This window comes from Eubalaena glacialis, chromosome 11 (genome assembly GCF_028564815.1).
Source record: "Eubalaena glacialis isolate mEubGla1 chromosome 11, mEubGla1.1.hap2.+ XY, whole genome shotgun sequence".
NCBI lineage: Eukaryota > Metazoa > Chordata > Mammalia > Artiodactyla > Balaenidae > Eubalaena > Eubalaena glacialis.
In genome coordinates this window covers 3,074,154-3,091,530 of record NC_083726.1, presented here as the reverse complement: position 1 = coordinate 3,091,530, position 17,377 = coordinate 3,074,154, and the positions used below count along the sequence as shown (strand labels likewise).

General features: G+C 60.9%; 1 protein-coding gene across 2 annotated transcripts in view; it reads left to right on the top strand.

Moving 5' to 3' along the window:
* Positions 1-17,377, top strand: part of TBC1D22A (TBC1 domain family member 22A) — a 313,242-nt gene that overhangs the window by 215,505 nt on the left and 80,360 nt on the right. For both annotated transcript variants that reach the window (XM_061204253.1, XM_061204252.1), the window contains one exon: positions 12,410-12,537. In XM_061204253.1, coding sequence (XP_061060236.1) covers positions 12,410-12,537 — 128 coding nt within the window. The remainder of the gene's footprint in view (positions 1-12,409; positions 12,538-17,377) is intronic.

Genomic DNA, 17,377 nt, shown 5'->3' with positions numbered 1-17,377 from the left:
GGACCCGGTGGTATCCTCGGGCTCTGAGTCATGCTCGTCCCCGCCTGCACCCCAGATTTCCTTGGGGAGCAGCAGCCTGTGGCTGCACCGTGGCCGCGCCTACCACCAGATCCCCCATGCTCCGCCCCTCTGGGGACTCCTGGCAGCATCTCGCGCCCCGCGTGTGCAGGGTGTGCTCCGCGCCCGTGGGTGGGTTAACAGTCAGGCGTTTGCTGTGCTTCCTGCACAGGGGGGCGCCCTCAGCGGCCGTGGCTTCGAGTTGCTTCCGTAGAGTTTGAAGATGAAGCTCCCTGTGTACAAAGTGCAGGTTTGGGTGGGAGTTAAAGCAGTTTCCGTGTTGGTTATTCTAGTCTCTAGATGTTTGTTGCACCACATGGGTTTCCTTGGAGGCTTTTGTTTTGCCTGAGACTCTCAGGTCCCCCTCCTCCTGCCCTTCAGTCCATAGGATGGGCGGTCGGATGCCTGGGAAAGCTCGTAATATGTGCCAGTGTAGCCCCGGCTGCGGCTACATCATTTGTAAAAGGGATAGCAAAATGCTGCATATGCAGGACAGACGAGCAATTCCTGGCTGAGTCGCTGAGAGCCGACCCTCTCGTGGCCGTCTGAGAACTGTCCGGCCTCAAAGTGAGTCCCCACTCCCACCCTCCCCCGCCAACCCCACTGCTGGCCGAGCTGGGCCTTCCTCACTGGGACCCGAGGGCCTCTCAGACTTGCTGGCTTCTCCCGCTAACTGACCTCTGTGCTGCTGTAGAGACAGCGCTTTCTCTGTGCAAGAGCCTTGATCCCAAGTGACCATCTTCACAGACATTTCCCACCACCCCCAGGGGTGTCACGTCATCGGGGGAAGGGGCGATGCCTGCCAGAGAGCTTGGAAGGACTCGGCTCCACTGTGCGGGAGGGGCTGTACCGGCCCGACGTGAAGGGTCAGTGGCTCAGGGGTCCCAGGGCTCAGCACCCCTGTAGCCATGCTGGACGGCCCCGCCCTCCACCCTCCGTCCCTGCCCCTGCCAGCCTTTGCTGCAGGAGCCCATTCCCAGAGGCCTCCCCACCGTCGTCCTAGGACCTGGGGTCAGGCCTGTAGCCGCCTCCAGAGCCTGAGTGGTGTGTGGGGAGAGTCGGGCTGGGCCCTGTCACCTGGGACCCTGCTTGACCCTCTCTGGTTCCCTACTCCATCCTTTCTAGGCCTCCCTGTCTCCCAGCCCTTTGTGGTTTCCTCCCAACTTAAGCTTGTTTTCAGGTCCTCCCCCCGAGCAGGTGGAGAGGGCTCTGTTTCCTTAAAATCAAGGGACAACTCTCCTCCCACGTCTGGGCTGGCAGGGTCCCAGGAGGGTCTTGGGGCTGGCGGCCGGCAGGTGGGACTGCACTGAGATGCCCCCCAGGACGGAGCGGGGTTTTTAAGACCTGGAGCTGAGGCGTCGGTGGCTTTGACCATTGAGGACGTTCTGTCCTGTACGAGCAGACAGAAGGTTAACAGTTGCTCCGGGAGTTCTTCCTTCCAGGCCCGCACTTAGCACCGGCTCGTAGAAGACTCCCCGTTCGCAGGCGGGGCCCTCGAGATGGCCGGGCCACCACCAGCCAGCCCACTTCACGGCCCCGGGAAGCGGGCGAAGGTGGGCTGGGGCGGGGCCGGCCCCTCGCGGGACGAGGAGGCGGGTTGGTGCTTGTCTTAGAGATGCTGCACCTGCGGCTTGGCCGGCCCCTCTTCCTGGAACCACCCGGAGGTGCCGGCACGGAAGGCCGCGTGGGGATTACTGGTTCACCTTCGGCTGCTCGAGTGCGGGCCTGTTTACCTGGGAAGCGGTGATGACCACCCAGTGGGTAAGGAAAGGCAAGCACGCGAGGCCTCCCGAGCAGTGAATTAGCTGCTTTTCTCCTTAATGATGGTATCTTTGTGACCCTCCACCCGAGACTGATGTTCGAGGTTTATTGCCAAACCCAGACGAGTTGATTAAATTGTAAGTAGAGACTTCCAAATAAAGCGATTCTCCTTGACCTTAAGAAGAAAAAGTTGTCTTGGTTTTGAATGTAGGCCATCAAGTCTGCTTTTGAAATGATTCCCCGAAGCCATTTTTGTTCATGGTTACAAGCTGCTGGAGAGAGTGTGGGTGGCTTTACCTCCCTTACTGTAAAGAACCAACGTCCCTCTGAAATCAGGACGGGAGGCCGCCCCGGCAGCCGGGCTTTTCCACGCGGGGCTTGGTGGAAGGAGGACAGTTTATTGCACGGGGGTCAGACTCCTTTCCACAGTAATAAACCATAGGCCCTTTCAAGAAGGCGGAGGAGGCACGTGCTGTTTCTGTGAAGGGGGACCTGAGATGGGCCCTCTGGGCCCCCTGTACCTCAGGCTGTGGTCCCTGGCGGGCCCACCCTCAGGGTGCTTTCCCTGGCCCGTCCGAGCACCAGCTCCGCCCTGCAGACACGCCCCCATCACCGCGCAGGGGACAGTGCAGTCCTCCGTGCTCTGCCGGGCCCGGGTCCCCCCGCACAGAGACCCCTGGTGTCAAATCTGCGGTGGTAGCCCTCCTGTGTTCTGGGGGGTGGGCAGGATGGGGAGGGCCGGGGCGCGGGCACAGGCTGTCCAGCTGCTTCCCGAAGCCCCCCACTCTGTCCCAGCACCCCCCTCCCCGCCTCTCTCCAGGGCCCAGGGTTGTGGGCTCGCCTCTTGGCTCCACGTGGCCTGGGTGCAGGCTGAAGCTGGCCAGGCCATCGGGGGAGCCCGCTTGTCTGTCTGTCTCTGTTTCTCACGCCTGTCTCTCCGCCTTTCTCTGGCCCTCGAGTGTTTGCCCCCTTCTGTCGCTGTGCGGGGTGCCGGGAAGGAGGAGAGGTGCGCGCAGGCGTCAGAAGCCCCTCAGACAGCCTCTTAAGCCGCCCTGGTCCAGGCTGGGGTCCCGGACAGGGGGTGCCAGTGGTCTCCGCCGGGCGTTGCCTGGGAACAGCCCCGCAGCCAGCAGCGGTGGGAGCGCTGGGGCGCTGGGCACTCAGCCCGTGATGCTCTGCCCGCAGCAGGCACTCGGTGCGTCACCCGTCCCCACGGCTGGTGAGGTCAGGGCTGACGGGACCTGCACCTGACACACGGGGACCGAGGCCGCCAGGAGCGTTCTGCTCAGGTCACACAGATGCAGTGTCCCTCCGTCCACTCTGATGAAGTGTCTATTGACCCTGGAGCCCATGCTTGTCGCCCCTCGGCCCGGGCTCCTGAGGGCCCCTAGTGTGTCCCTGCGTGTGCGTGTGTCCACGTGTGCGTGTGACCGCTCCAGTCTCTGGTTGGCGCCCTGCCGAGGGGGCTCTTAGCACCCCTCCTTGGAACCCGTGACAGCGACGAGGAGACCCGCTCCCCCCGTCTTCCCCAGTGCGTGGCAGCCAAGGGCCCTGAGCTGGACACTCGTGCAGCCGGCTCTCTGGCGCGTGGGGACACGCTGGCACCGGGCGGTGAGAACGCGGACCTGCGGCTGTCCTCTGCAGCTGGCACCTGTGGGGCACCGGAGACCAGCAGGCGGTTAGGGGCTGGGGCGAGACGGGCACAGAGAGCCGTTGTCACAGAGCTGCCCGTCGTGTGTACCTGGGAAATGACACCGTGTGACGGGACTCAGGGCTGAGGGGTGTGGGTCCCCACATGGCACCTGGGGAGCCTGGAGGGGGTCGCTTTGGGTATCCTCACATTGTCAGCTGCGTGGGGAAGGTGTCTCTTCATTTGATCTGCGCCAAGCAGCCTGAGGACAACCAATGCTTTTAGCTCCATGTTAAATGGGTGCCTTACCGGGGTGTGCGGACACCGTGGCCCACCTCCTTCTTACACTTGGATGCCTCCCTCCTGATTGCAAGGAGACCTGCAGTTCCCTCTTGGCGCCCTTATTCTCGCTGTCTTCACACTGTCCCTGGGTGTGGGAAGCACTCCAGCGGGAACGACATCCTGGCCTGCGACCACACGTGTACAGGCGTTCCAGGTGAGCAAGGTTTCCTGCGGCACCACCCGTGTGGGCTGTTCTGCGTCGTTTGCTTGCTGACAACAGCAGCGGGAGAGCCAGGGCTGGGAAGAGCGGCTGGGACAGGAAATCCAGCCATGCTGGGGGGTCTCAGCAGGTGGGGTGGGGGCGGGGAGGGCTGGCTCCTTCCCGGGAGCAGCCCGGCCCCTGGAATGTGCTGAGGGTCTCGGCTGTAGGCGGGCAGGGTCAGCCGAAGGCCGTTGTCTTCCTCCTGCTCATACCCTGGGGGAGAGCGGCCTCTGCTTATCTGCCACTCAGGCCCCTGCAGAGCCCCGCCTGGCCTCCTCACTTCAGATGCCCCCGGGCTGGCCGAGCAGCTGAGGGTTGAACTAGGGCCGCCAGGAGAGTCTCAAACACCCGTCTCCCTGGTTCGATCCTTCCCTGATTCGCAAGAGCCCAGCCCTTCCTGGTAGCACGGGGCTTCCCGGCTCATTAACACTGTGTGCACTTGCGCGCTGGTGCCCGAAACCCTGGTGCACCCCCTTGTCTTAGCACTGGGAGCCCTGGGGGGGCCTTCGGAGAGGCCCCCTGAGCACTTGCTGGCCTGTCAGCCAGCCTGGCCAGGGCAGCCCAGACCCTGGTGTGGGTGCTGGCCTCCTGGCGGGCAGATGCCCAGTATTCACGCCCCAGGCGCCCCGCTCCGCACCATGGTTACCTGGCTGGCCGGCTCACGCCTGAGGAGCCCAGGTGGATGTTTGGGGAGAAGCTGCCTTCATGGCGCCCACTGTTGAGTCTTTAGTTTACGCAAGTGTCCCCTGGGAGGAGGAGCCCCACCACTCACTCACCCCGAGGGCCAGGCCAGCAGCGGCTGCGTGTGTGCAGAGAGCACCCAGCCATGCAAACCTCAGGGCCCCCAAAGTGTCACAGGCACTCTCTAGAAGTCGAGGTGAGGGCACTGAGGAAGGGGGCTCAGCTCCAGGGTGGAGAGAGGTCAGAAAAGGCTTCAAAAGGGCAGTGATGCTTGAGCTGGGTCTTGAATGTGGGGAGGTACGGACCAGCCAGTACCAGGCGTGGGGAGTCTCAAATCCAGGTCAGACTCAGACACATATTTTTTGTGGCGTATTCTCAGTCTTAAAGTGCATCGGGAGAGAGGGAAGACTTCTGGGAAAGCTGTACGTCTTCGATTTCATTGCAGACTTGGGTGGTGTCAGGGCTGGCCTCCTGCCCACGGCGAGCTGAGATCTGTCCACAGTGCAGCTCATTGAGATCTGCACGCCTCACCAGCCCCGCCCTGTGTCCCCTCTAGAACCTTGTACGGGTGTGGGGGGATGGAGCCGAGACCCATCCACCGGATCTGGCGTCGCACCCACTTCCTCTCTTCTCTGGGCGTGGCCAGGGCTGGGGGCAGGGAGCCCTCATGTGGCTTGTGGAGTAGTCGGTGCCCCGCGATGTGGGCTCCGTCTCCTGCACTCTGTGGAAACAGCCCCAGTTTGGGGTGTTTGTTGAGATGCTCGTGAGCACACCTGTGAAGGGAGCATGATTTCATACCTCGTCGCTTCAGTTCTGTGTCGCTCCAGAAGAACTCATATTTTGAATGATGTTACTGTCGAAAACATAGGCCTTAACACCTCTCTAGGGATGGAAAGATGGTGTGGGTGGTGTCAGATGAACGCTATTTCTTTACAACCTGCTGGGAGGCTTCATTCCATCCCACTCTCGTGTTTATGCTGGGGTCCTGAGAGTGTGGTGGTGTCCCTGTCCCCAAGGCCAGGTGTGCCTGGTGTGACCTCCTCCCGGGGGTGTACTGCCCACTTTACAAACGGGTGGCAGCCTGTAGGGTCCGACCCGCCGTCACCGCCACCCCCCTTCTTCCTATATAACAAGCTAGCGACCCCGCGGCCTGGCCTGGGTGTTGAACTAGCCTTGGAGGAGTGATCTGGGGAGAACGTATTTGCAGTTTGGCCCCTGCCCTGATGTCTGTCTGGATCTCAACCCTCAGGGTCGTTTAATGCTGGAGGAAGTCCTCTGCTCGTACACCAAGTGCCACGTGGGTGCCCCCCAGCACAGTTCTGCCACTCCCTGCCAGGGTGAGCGTCAGACCCCCGTGCAGGGCTCAGTTCTCCGGGAGGTGCCAGCCGCACGCCCGTGGTCCCCAGGCCGCCCGCACTTGTGACCCATCAGTGATAAAGGCAGCGGTTGCTGGGGCCCCAAGGCCTGATCCCTCGCTGGAGCAGCTCACAGAGCTCAGGAGAGCCGGCCAGGGAAGAGAGGTGCGGGGTGAGGTCGGGAGGGTCCCAGGGACTCGGCGCTTCCTCTCGGCCCTGGAGTTAGGGCCTGTCGCCCTCCACAGTTCACGTGTTCACCCGCTGAGCCCGTGCGTCCGGAGTTTTTACTGGGGCTTCCTCACGTGGGCGTGATGGGCCGAATCACGGGCCCCCCTGATGGAGCTCAGTGCCCAGCTCCTGTCGTGTCCTGAGGTCCGGCCTCTGCGAGCCCCGACCCTGAGACCCTGGGACCAGGGGCTGTCACCTGTGGCCCCGTCAGAACACGCGTGTCCCCTGTGGCTGGAGGGGCAATGCGTCTGCTGGTCTCAGGTCCTGGCAGAGCCCCTGCCCAGAGCCTGGCCGCCTTCCCACTGTTTGTCTAGGTCCCCGTGTCCTGAGTCCGCTGCCTCTGCCCCTTTGCTCACTGCGCTGTGATGGCTGAGCAGGGTCCGTGGGGAGCCTGACGTGGGCCCGTGGCCCGAGGCCTTGGGAGCCGCGCCTGCTCTCGGGTGCTTTCTTGAGGCGGCTGAGAGCAGGCTTCCTGTTCAGCAGAGGCCTTGTTCGCCTGCTCAGAGCTTCCCTGGTGGATGTACTTCTGGAATGAGACTTAGCTGCCCTCCCTCCCTCCTCTTGGTCTGGCACCAAGAGAAAGGCTGGGAGGGGCCTGGCACCTGTGTCACATGCCCACCGTATGGCAGCCACTACCCCGGGACTCTCCGGAGAGGGTGCTGTGAGGGAGCTGGGGGCTCTCCCCGTTCCAGGGAGGGCCTGGAGGCGCTGAGAGCCTAGAGAACCTTCTGGAAGCTGACCTGGGATCTGAGCCCAGCTCTCCTGATGCTGTAACCCGAGGTCTCTCTACTGTTCTCCAGTCTGACCCGGGCTCTGCTCTGCCTGAGGAAGAAGACAGGCCCGCTCACTGCGTGAGCGTGTTGTGTGCGTGGGGAGTGGAGTCACGGGTCCTGGGTCCTGCGCTGCTTCCTTCACTCCCTCCGTCTGCCCGCCCGGTCACCTCCCAGCTCGGGCCCTCTGTCCTCCTGGTGGCCTCTGGGGGTGGCCCCGGCAGGTCTGTCTGCAGCGGGGAGCCCTGGACGCTTCTCCCCCAGGAGCTGCTGGGCTGGGCGTCATGCGTGTCGTCCTCCGTCCGGCTCCTTCCTCCTGCCCCTTGGCACAACCCTGCGCCCCGGGTCCTTGGCCGGGGGCCCTGGGCGTGCGGCTTGGCCCTGCCCGTTTGGCGCTGATGCTTTCTTCTAGCTGTTTGTTCTTACCGTCCATCAGCCCTGGCGAACGAGGAGGGTGGGTGAGCCCAGAGCAAGGCCGCCTTGGCTGCAGAGAGGCCCGCGTTCACTGTCAGAGGCTCTTGTTTTTGTCCTTCTTTATCTTTTTAACTGATTAGGGGTTTGAAATCTCCACCCCCCCACCCCAAACCAAAGCCTGTTCGGGCCTCGCCCAGCAGAAGTGGGTTGGGGGGTGGCTTGGGGCGGTTTTCCTTGTCAGGTATCTACGGGTGAGCAATTAGGTTCACTCTTGGGGCAAATAAATCTAAGCAGTGCCTGGCCCTGCGTAAACAGTGCCTATTCTTTGTGCCAAGTCAACGGGATACATGTTTTTTTTCCTTTTTAGCATAAATCTTGGGACACAATCTGTTTGTGTAGTTTATTTTTGTTTTTAATGAAGAAGACAAGGTGTTGCAGCAGAATTTCCAGCCTGCAGACGTGCTGTTTCAGGTGCTGGGAGAAGCATCCGGAACGTGCTGGGCGATGGGCACTTCCTGTGCCCTTGTGGCAGTCTGCCTCAGAAGGCCTTGATGGAGAAACGTCTCCTCAGCCTGAAAGATGATGATAATTACATCTGCCTGCTCACTCATTCCACGTCCCCTCTAATTTCCAGTGAAATGGAAATTTCAAATGCAGAATTACTGCTAACCGAGTTACCTTTACCAGTGACAGAGCATCTGCTCACAGTTGCTTATAAGAATCTTTCCAGCACATACATTTGCGCTCCGATGTATATAAATGGAAAGTAATGGCTGGAGTTTAGGCGTCCGTTTTTCAACACGTTCAGAGCAGGAGGCGGCCTCCCCGGAAGTTCACTGTGTGCGTTAGGAGGTGGGCGGGGGCAGTGGCCATATCACTCTTCATTGTGGCTTCCGGAGAAGCCAGGTCATCAGTGAGAAACGGCCACCTCCACGTGACCAAGGAGTGCCTCCCGCGGTCCTGGGATGGCTGCTCCTGTTGGCCTCGAATCAGCTGGGGTGGCCTGGTCGTGGGTCGGCGCCTGGCGGCCGAGGCTCGCATCCCCACCAGGTGGGCCCGGGGCTGCCTGCTTCGCTGCTGTCGGGAGCTCGGGCCTGCGTCGGGCAGAAGAGAAGCCCAGGCCCTCAGGACACTCAGAGTCGGTAACTCTGGTGAAATAGACAACTCGGAGGCTCCAAGTTGCATTTTCTTTCTGTCTCTCCTGCACGTTGCTGAGCTCGTGGAGGGCAGGACGCCGGCCACGTCTCCTCTGTAGCTTCACTGTCACAGGCGGTGGGGTACATGGAGACGCCCGAGAGCTTCCCGGAAAGAGCCGATGAATGAGCAGCCTCTGCCCGTGTCCTCGTGGGGTTGATGCTGTGGCCCTTGCTCTGCAGAGGCCCCGGCCGTGCCCAGGGTGCTGGTACCCGGCGATACCGGGCGGGTCTGTGGGCCCATTTGGCATCGTGGGGTCATTTCAGGACGTGGGGGGGGACAGTCCTGAGTCTGCCGCTGCCGCGTGCACCCCGGATGGGCCACCTCGCCTGCTCCTTGCGTGGGCACAGGTCCCGTGGGCGGGAGCTGGCCACTGGGCTGTTGGTCCTCGCGCTCCGGCTGGCATGGGCTCCGCTGGCCGAGCCTGAGACGGGGTGGCATCCGCCAGCGCCTCGTGGGGCGGGCCTCAGGTGGGACTGCCGGAGGAGAGAAGGGGTTTATTTTTACTTGTTTGGTTAGGTTCCTTCAGTGACAGATGTTCCGGGAATAAGTGTTTAATTTTGCAAATCACTTTGCTCGCCAGTTCACGTTACAAAGGTGTCGCGTGCCTCCCGGGCACTTGTTAGAGTTGCTTGTTTTCCCCGCTTGTAAACGGTGACCTTCTGCGTCAGCCGAGGAGGCCAGTGGCACTGCGGGCGCAGGGACGTGGCTGGGGGACTGCGGGCAGCTCGTTCCACGCCACCGCCCCGCCCCCGCCTCCGAGCGCGTCCGGCCCCGGCCGTCACTCCACTTGACCCGCGAATGTGCCGGGCACGCGCCACACGCCGGGCCTGGCTCTGTGCCAATCCCTGGGTCCAGACAGGGTCCCGCCCCACGGGCACCGCGGTCCAGGGGGACCCTGAGGAGGGCCTTTGACGGCTCGTCAGCTGGCGGGCCAACACCCAGGGCTCCACAACCCGTGAAAAGTCACCTGAATCCGCGAGGGTGAACTCGGAGCGGCCCCGCCTTCCGGATTATCAACACCCGGCGAGCGCCGGGTGTGGGGTGGCGTCGGCGCCCCGCGCGGGCCTGGGCAGGAGGCGCCTGGCCCTGCCACCCGCTGCTCTCTGTCCTCGGCCCCCGTGTCCCGTGGAGTTTAAGTGGCTAGTGAGTGGCGGGTCCTGGAGCCCCTGATCGTCCAGGCCTGTCCTGGGAGCAGCCCCTGCGGGTCCCCCTCCTTTAGGCGCTCTGTATTCAGGAGGCGGTTTTCTCTTCGGAGCTGCCACCGCCCTTCCACCCGCTCTGCCCCCACTTCCAACTGCGCTCGTGGAAGCTCACTCCCCTGTTTCTGTGTAAAAGATCCTTGTTCAGTAAATTGATTCATTTTCTGAACTGCCAGTTTCCAGGTATTGATGGTATTTGCGTTTCCCGTTGGCCGGAGTGCTCGCGTCGGTGCCCAGGCCTCGGCAGGGGCTGCCGCCCTTGGGGAACGGGCACGGGGGGCCACTCAGGGCCCCACGGAACTTTCCAGCTTTGTAGATGCTGCTGTTTTCAGCTTAGAAATAAATCTTAATTCTTTAAAAAGAACAGGACGTCCCATCGCATTGCTGGAAAGCTCCGCAGTATCTCATCGTGGAGAAATAGGAGGAGGGGGATGGCTGAGAAATGGGCGGTTTATTCACACGTTCAGTTACCCATTTTCTAACTTGATTCATTCCCTCATTCATTCATTCATTCACCCGTCGTCTGGCTCACGCTTACTGGGCACCTAGTGTGTCCCAGGGCTGCAGGTGCGGAGGGGTCTCAGGCACCACGCCTGCTGTGGAGCAGCTCACGTCCTGGGGCGGGCACGGCCCTAAGCAGCGAAGCCCGGGCAGTGTGACACGGGGTCCAGGGAGGCTGGCGCGGGGGGAGGGACTGGGGCAGCGCCCGGGTGGGGCCTCGCCAGGCACACGGTGTCACCCGAGCGGGCGCAGTGCTGGGGGGCCGAGGGCCGAGAAGGGCGGTTCTGGCCCAGCTGGTCCTTCTTTGTCTGCCAGCTGGTGTTTCTCAAACTGTGGGCCATGTACGGGGCCCTCATGACGCCTGGAGAGGAACCCCGTCATGGTATTAGGTGGCCCCCGAGCTTACAAGCTGGGCACACGGGGAGGACACTTCCCCTTGCAGACCCCAGGGCTCTCCTCGGTGACAAGCCGTGTGGCTCGTTTGTGCCGGGGCTGCCGCCGTGGAGGCTCCACCAGCTCTGCTGTGGCTCTGCTCCCACTTCATTCCCCGCTGGAGCAGGAGGGGACCGTTTTGGGCCGTGAAGTGAAGTGAACAAGTAAGTGTATTTAATACAACACAAGCTGATTAGAAGCTGTAGAGCGGACCACAGAGCCAGCCCTGCCCTGCGTGGGGAGCCTCTCCTGGGACGCGGACCCTGTGTCAGAGGCTGGAGCCCCGTCTTCCTCTGTCTCTGGGGACCCGGATGCCGAGTCCTTGTGTAACTTGTCCCTGAGAGGGCTCCCAGCACAGGTGGGTGGCTGGCACATAAGAATCTTCTGGAGACACAGAAACTCAGATCCCGCCGGGAAGATTCTGATCCAGAAAGTCGAGATGCACCCGAGAAGCTGTGTTCTAACAGCCGCTGAGATGAGGATGACGTCTGGGAACCCCTGAGGTCACTGTCCGCCCACACAGCAGCCCTCTGAGCTGGCCTCGCGCTTCCCTGATCCCCTGGCTGTCGTTTGTTTGCCGCTTCTAGAACTTTCATTGGGAGAACTGAAGGAGCTGTACACTTTTTTCAGGGTTGCCTCTCAGGGCAGGCAGGGAGCGGGGGGTGAGACCAGAGGAGGAGCCAGTGACTCCGGGCATGTGCAGACACGGGGCCGTGGGCCACACTCGTGGGTCCTGTGGACAGAAGTCAGGGTGGGCACGTCCCAGTCCCCAGTCTGGATAATTAGGCCATACTTGCCTGTTTTATATGGCAGCACCCGTCCTCCCCTGGCCCTTCGAGTGGCTCTTCCCAGGGCAGAATGTGGGGAAAATGGGGCAGTCACCATGATCCCCAGAGTCTCTGCTTCCTTGGAGGGGCACTTCCAGGGTCCCAGGACCTCGGAGCTCCAGTGAGCTCTGAAGCCTTTCCCGCGGGTTGTTGAGAGCCCAGCAGAGAGGCCTGGGCGGGGAACGCTGGGGACTTGAGCCGTGGAGCGCCGTGACGGGGAGAGACTCTGAGGCTGGTGGGAGATGGCGCTTCGGGCCTGGTTCTCCCCAGGGGCCCTGCTGTCTTCACAGAAGCCCCAAACCTGGGATCCAGGGATGGGCCCGCCTGCCCCCTCACTGGCCGGGCCCGGGAGCCCGTGGGACCCAGGCTGGCACGAGGTCGAAGCCGTCCCCTCTCTCAGGACTGCAGCCCGTATCTGGTGGACCTGCCTGTGGGCCAGACGGGTGAAGGTCAGCTGAGCCCCGCCATGTGCCCCCAAGCGTCCGCCGGCCTCTCGGACCAGTGCCGCCATCTGTAGGGCAGGACTGGGCCTGCCCGTGTTCCTGGGGTGGGGCTCGGGGCATCCCAGACGGGGCGCACACTCTGCCTGCGGGGGCTGTCATGGTCCTAGTTACCGTTACCGCCGTCACCACCCGTATTCCTTGAGGAAGAGAGTCTGAGGTCTTGGAGTGGAAGTTCCTTTTCCTTCTGTGCTCCTTGGGGGCGGTGGCTCGGCTGGTTGGAAGGGTTCCGAGGTGGGCCCGGGGCCTCAGGGAAGGGGCAGGCCTCCGGGGGCTCTCCTGACAGCCGCGGGGCCTGTGTTTGTCCCTGCAGGGCAAGTCCACCGGCACCTGGACCAGCACGAGGTGAGGTACCTGCAGTTCGCCTTCCGCTGGATGAACAACCTGCTGATGCGCGAGGTGCCCCTGCGCTGCACCATCCGCCTGTGGGACACGTACCAGGTGAGTGGCCCTTGCACCCCCCCCCCCCACCTCCCGCAGGGTGCCCGCGGCGGGAGCCGGGCCAGGTCCTACCTCCACGAGGGGCCGGGCCGTGTCCTCGGCACCTCACCTCCTGCCACCTTCTGCTCTGGGTCCGTTTGCTGTGCTCGATTTTGCCTTCAAAGCATCCTCTCCACTGAAATGCGGTCTTTTTAAAGTCCACTTCTGGCGTTCTTGTCATTTGACTAGATGTAAGACAGGGAAAAGAACTTTCTGTAGTTTTACCTGTAGCTGGATTTCATCCCGCTGTGCAGTTTGCACTTTGGCCGGGGCCCCGGGGCAGGTGTAATTCCAGCGAGACTCTGAGCTGCATCTACCGGACACACTCACGCTCAGGACTCACACCTTGTCTGTGTTTTGAGTCACTCATGATAAAGATTTTAAAAAGTCCCTGACAGATTTATTGCGCTGTGAAGTTTCCTCCTCTCCACAGCGTTTTCTGGAACAAACTACCTTTGTTCCCTTGAGTGTCAATGTTGCTTATTCTAACGCCTCTCCAGTTTCTTGGAGATGTTTGCTGCGGCTGAGGCCATGCCGGGGGTTCCACGCTGGCCTTTCCTCATCCCTCGCGGCGACCAGGCACCTTGTGTGGACTTGGAGTGGCGTCCCCTCGGAGGCTGGCTTTCCTTCTTAACTCCGGGAGGCAGGGTTTTCCTGCACTGGGCGCCAGCCCTTCATGGGCCTTGGACTGGGCAGCTGCCTTTGGAGGCTGGGAGAGGGAGCCCCAGGCCACGGGCTTCTTCGTCGGGCAGCAGGAGTCCCAGGTGCAGGGTTGGGCTCCCGTGCGTTGACGTCCACGAAGACGGCAGTGGGGGCCCAGGGCCCCGAGCAGGCTGGAAGGGCCTCGCCCCCTGGCCTCCTCATCAAAGGAGCCCTTGGTCTAGATGGCGCGATCGTCCCATGGGATGGGGACCTCGAGCTGCTGCCCTGCTGGCCCCCATGCCCGCCAGCCTTGAGTTCTGAGCACATTTCTCCCAGGTCATCGAGAACAGTAGCCCAGAGCTTTGTTCCTCATGCTGGCCCGTGTGCCTGTTTGCCTGTGTGGCCGTGTGCCCGGCGTGGGGTCTGTGGCTGTTTTTGTGGCTCTGAAGCCCTGTGTTTTGACTTTGCTTTTCCTTTTTGCAGCTGTATGTTCTAATGGTGTTGGCTACAGAAATTACGACTGGTCAGTAGCCACATCCAAATCCCCCACTTTGGTTTTGCTTTTGTAGGTACTTGACAGCTACAGAATTTCTAGCCACTCACATTTCCTGGGATGTAAAGCCTTTTTTGGGGGGGCTGTTTGGTTAAAGTGGCCATTGGCCTGGTGCTATCGATCAGGTCTCAGTTACGTCGCAGGAAACAAAACTTCATATCCCGTAAATTTTGAACGCTCTCCACTAGTGATGGGTTACACTGAGATCCTGACCCCCCTCGTTAAACAGAGTTCCCTGTAATACTGTCCCCGTTATGAATAAATTAGGTATTAAGGCGGTCGCATTTCGAGGAGTAGAAAATGGATCTGCGCGTCTGTGGTCCTGCCCCACTTCACTGAAACTCCTAATAGATGTTAAAACTTCAAGCACAATTGTGGCATCTTTATTGAGTTAATTTTCTTGAAATTAAATTTTGTTATGAATCGACTCATTTGTACCATGGACTGATTGTTGAACTGACAGTACCCTCATCATAAACCTTTTCATATCTTAAAAATTGGGGGTATTTCTGTTTTACAGGCCCAAGTAACCATGAAATTGTATTGCGTCTTTTGGCAATGAAAATACATAGTAATCATAGGACGGCCATCGGGTGATTACTCTCCCTTCAACTAGGGTGTTTATTAGCTGGGCCATTACAGGTTTCAGTAACTCTTTAATCCCTTACAAGGTAGCTTAAAATCCTCTTGGGACACGTGTCAACAAAAGGCTATCCATAATCTGTCCCAGGCCGTGGGCTAGATAGTGGCACAAAAATGAATGAGGGGCATTAGTTACAAGGAGGAAAAAAAGGCAATTAAAAAGCGCAGATCATGCAGAAGTAGCCCGAAGAGCGGGGAGGTGAACCCTGCTCCCTGGGTGCGTGATGTGCCCCATACGAGCAGGGCGCTGGGTGCGGGCCGCCGTGGAGGCCGCTGTGGCTGAGCAGCCGGTCCAGCTCCCAGAGGGAGCCGGTGGGAAGGGTGCGTCCCACCCGCCATAGCTGGAGCCGACACGTGGATTTTGAGGACCTCAAATGAGAGAGAAAACTCTGGGCCCGTGTGCTGTGCTGTGGGTCCACGGCCGCAGGGCTGACTGAGGCCGTCGGGGCAGCCGGGATGCGCTCCGTCCCCCCCGTGTCCTCCCGGCCCTCGCTTCCCGTCCCGTGGGCTCCCCTCCACGCCCCCGCTCCGTGTGGAGGAGGCGTGGGCTCCCTCCCTAGCGAGCGAGAGCCGCACGGGGCTGACGGGAGAGCACGCGGGTGTTTCCGGGCCACACCTGCCGCCTCCTGCTGCCACCTGGACGGTGAAGCCGAGCCCGGCCCTCTGGGTCCGGCCGCGAGGGCCTGGGGGGCCAGTCCCGGGCTGCGGAGGGCTGGGGCAGCAGGCCGGAAAGCAGCTCGGCTGCGTGTTGCGGGGGCTTGGACTCCAGGGCACCCTGCCTGCTGGCGGGCACCGAGCGGCGCTTCAGCTCTCGCCCCTCCGCACTCAGAGCCGCTCTGCGCCCTGAGCCTGCGTTCCAGCCTCAGCGGGCCTCCCTCGCAGTCTTTGGTTTCACGCACCTTCTCTGGAATTGCTTCCCTGTGGAAAAACAGCCACAAATGCGGCTTCTATTTTATTGTAACGTGGATGGGCCCCGGACGGTGGCTGTGGCTCGGGGCTCGTGGGCCTCTGCGTCCCTGCGAAGCCCAGGGCCTGCTCCAGGGCTGCTCCTTGGGCGTCCCCCGGCAGCGGCCGGAGTCCTGGGGAGCGCGTCCCTCCCGGCCGGCGCCCTGGGCGCAGAGGTGGGTCCTAGGGCTGTGCTCCCTCCCCGCGTCCCTGGCTGCACTTTATGTCTGGAGGCCTGGTGGGCACAGGCGACTGACTCCAGGGACCGCCACCCCCAACCCCCGGGCCAGCCCCTCCCCCGGCAGTTCCTGGGACAAAAGCCGCCCTTCTGTCTGAGCCGCTTGACCTCCTCCCAGACCAGGGGAGTGGGTGTGCCTGTGCGCTGTTGAGGAGGGTCCCTGGCCCCCCAGTTGCTTGCTCTCTGGGGTGTGCACCAGGGCTGCAGTCCCACCACGCGGGCGAGGACCGCGTGAGCTTCTCCCGGCGTCGGCGGTGCGGCAGCCCCGCTCCCCCACTGTGAGCGGGACTGTCCTCCCCCCCCAGGGGACCTGCCTGGGAGGAGACAGCCAGAGGGGTCGGCACCTGCTGATTTCCTGAAAGATGAGCGATCAAAGTGCATTTCCTTGTTTGTATTTCTTTTTTCCTAAATGGCATTAGAATGTCGGCCAGCTCAAGGTTGCTTTAGCTGTTCGGGGTCTTTTATGGTTCCATACAAATTTTAGGTTTGTTTTTCTATATCTGTGAAAAATGCCATAGGAATTTTGATAGGGAATGCCTTGAGTCGCTTTGGGTAATATGGACGTTTTCACAGTACTAATTCTTTCAATCCACAAATGAGGAGTGTCTTTCCATTTATTTGTGTCTTCTTCAATTTCATTCATCAGTGTTTAGTTTTCAGTGAACATATTTTTCACTTTCTTGGTTAAATTTATTCCAAAGCATTTTATTTTTGATGCAGTTGTGAATGGGATGGTTTTCTTAATTTCTCTCTCCAGTAGTTCATTGTTCGTGTATAGAAATGCAACCGAATTCTGTATGTTGATGTTTTTTTTATCCTGCAACTTTACGGAACTTGTCTAAAGGTAATGAAATTATCTCACAGAGGTATCTGCACCCTCATGTTCATGGCAGCCGAGATATGGGACAACCCAAGTGTCCATCAATGGATGAAAAGATAAATTGTGTGTGTATACACGTATGTATGTCTATATATACATGTGTACACACACACACACAATGGAACATTATTCAGGCTTTAAAAGGAAGGACCTCGTGGGCGTGGCCGAGGTGGCTTAGGGAAGGTCTAGGGGAATAGGCGGGGCAGCCGTAGGAGGGGACACACCCGAGTGCAAGCCAGGGAGAGAGGCCCCAGAGCAGCAGAAGGCTCTAGGATGACGGGACCACCCAGAGGGGGGCCTCTAGGCACACGTGGGCTTTCCACACTCGAAAAATATGACCAGTGTGACCGAGGAACTGAATTTCTAGTTTTCATTTTAGTTCACTGAGATTTATATTGAACAGGCCCACCCAGCTGCATGCAGCACTGCTCTGGCAGGGACTGGTGGAGACAGCGGGTCAGGACCCGTGGGCATCGGGCAGCAGCGGGCAGGTCAGGACCCCTGGGCATCGGGCAGCAGCGGGCAGGGTCAGGACCCGTGGGCATTGGGGAGCAGCGGGTGGGTGCAGGACCCGTGGGCAGCAGCGGGCAGGTCAGGACCCATGGGCATTGGGCAGCAGCGGGCAGGGTCAGGACTGTGGGCATCGGGCAGCAGCGGGCAGGTCAGGACCCGTGGGTATTGGGCAGCAGCGGGCAGGTCAGGACCCGTGGGCATCGGGCAGCAGCGGGCAGGGTCAGGACCCGTGGGCATCGGGCAGCAGCCAGCAGGTCAGGACCCGTGGGCAGCAGGCAGCAGCGGGCAGGTCAGGACCCGTGGGCATCGGGCAGGAGCGGGCAGGTGCAGGTCCGGCGGGGCAGTGACTCGAGCCAGCCCTGGGGAGAATGTGAGGAAATGGGCTTGG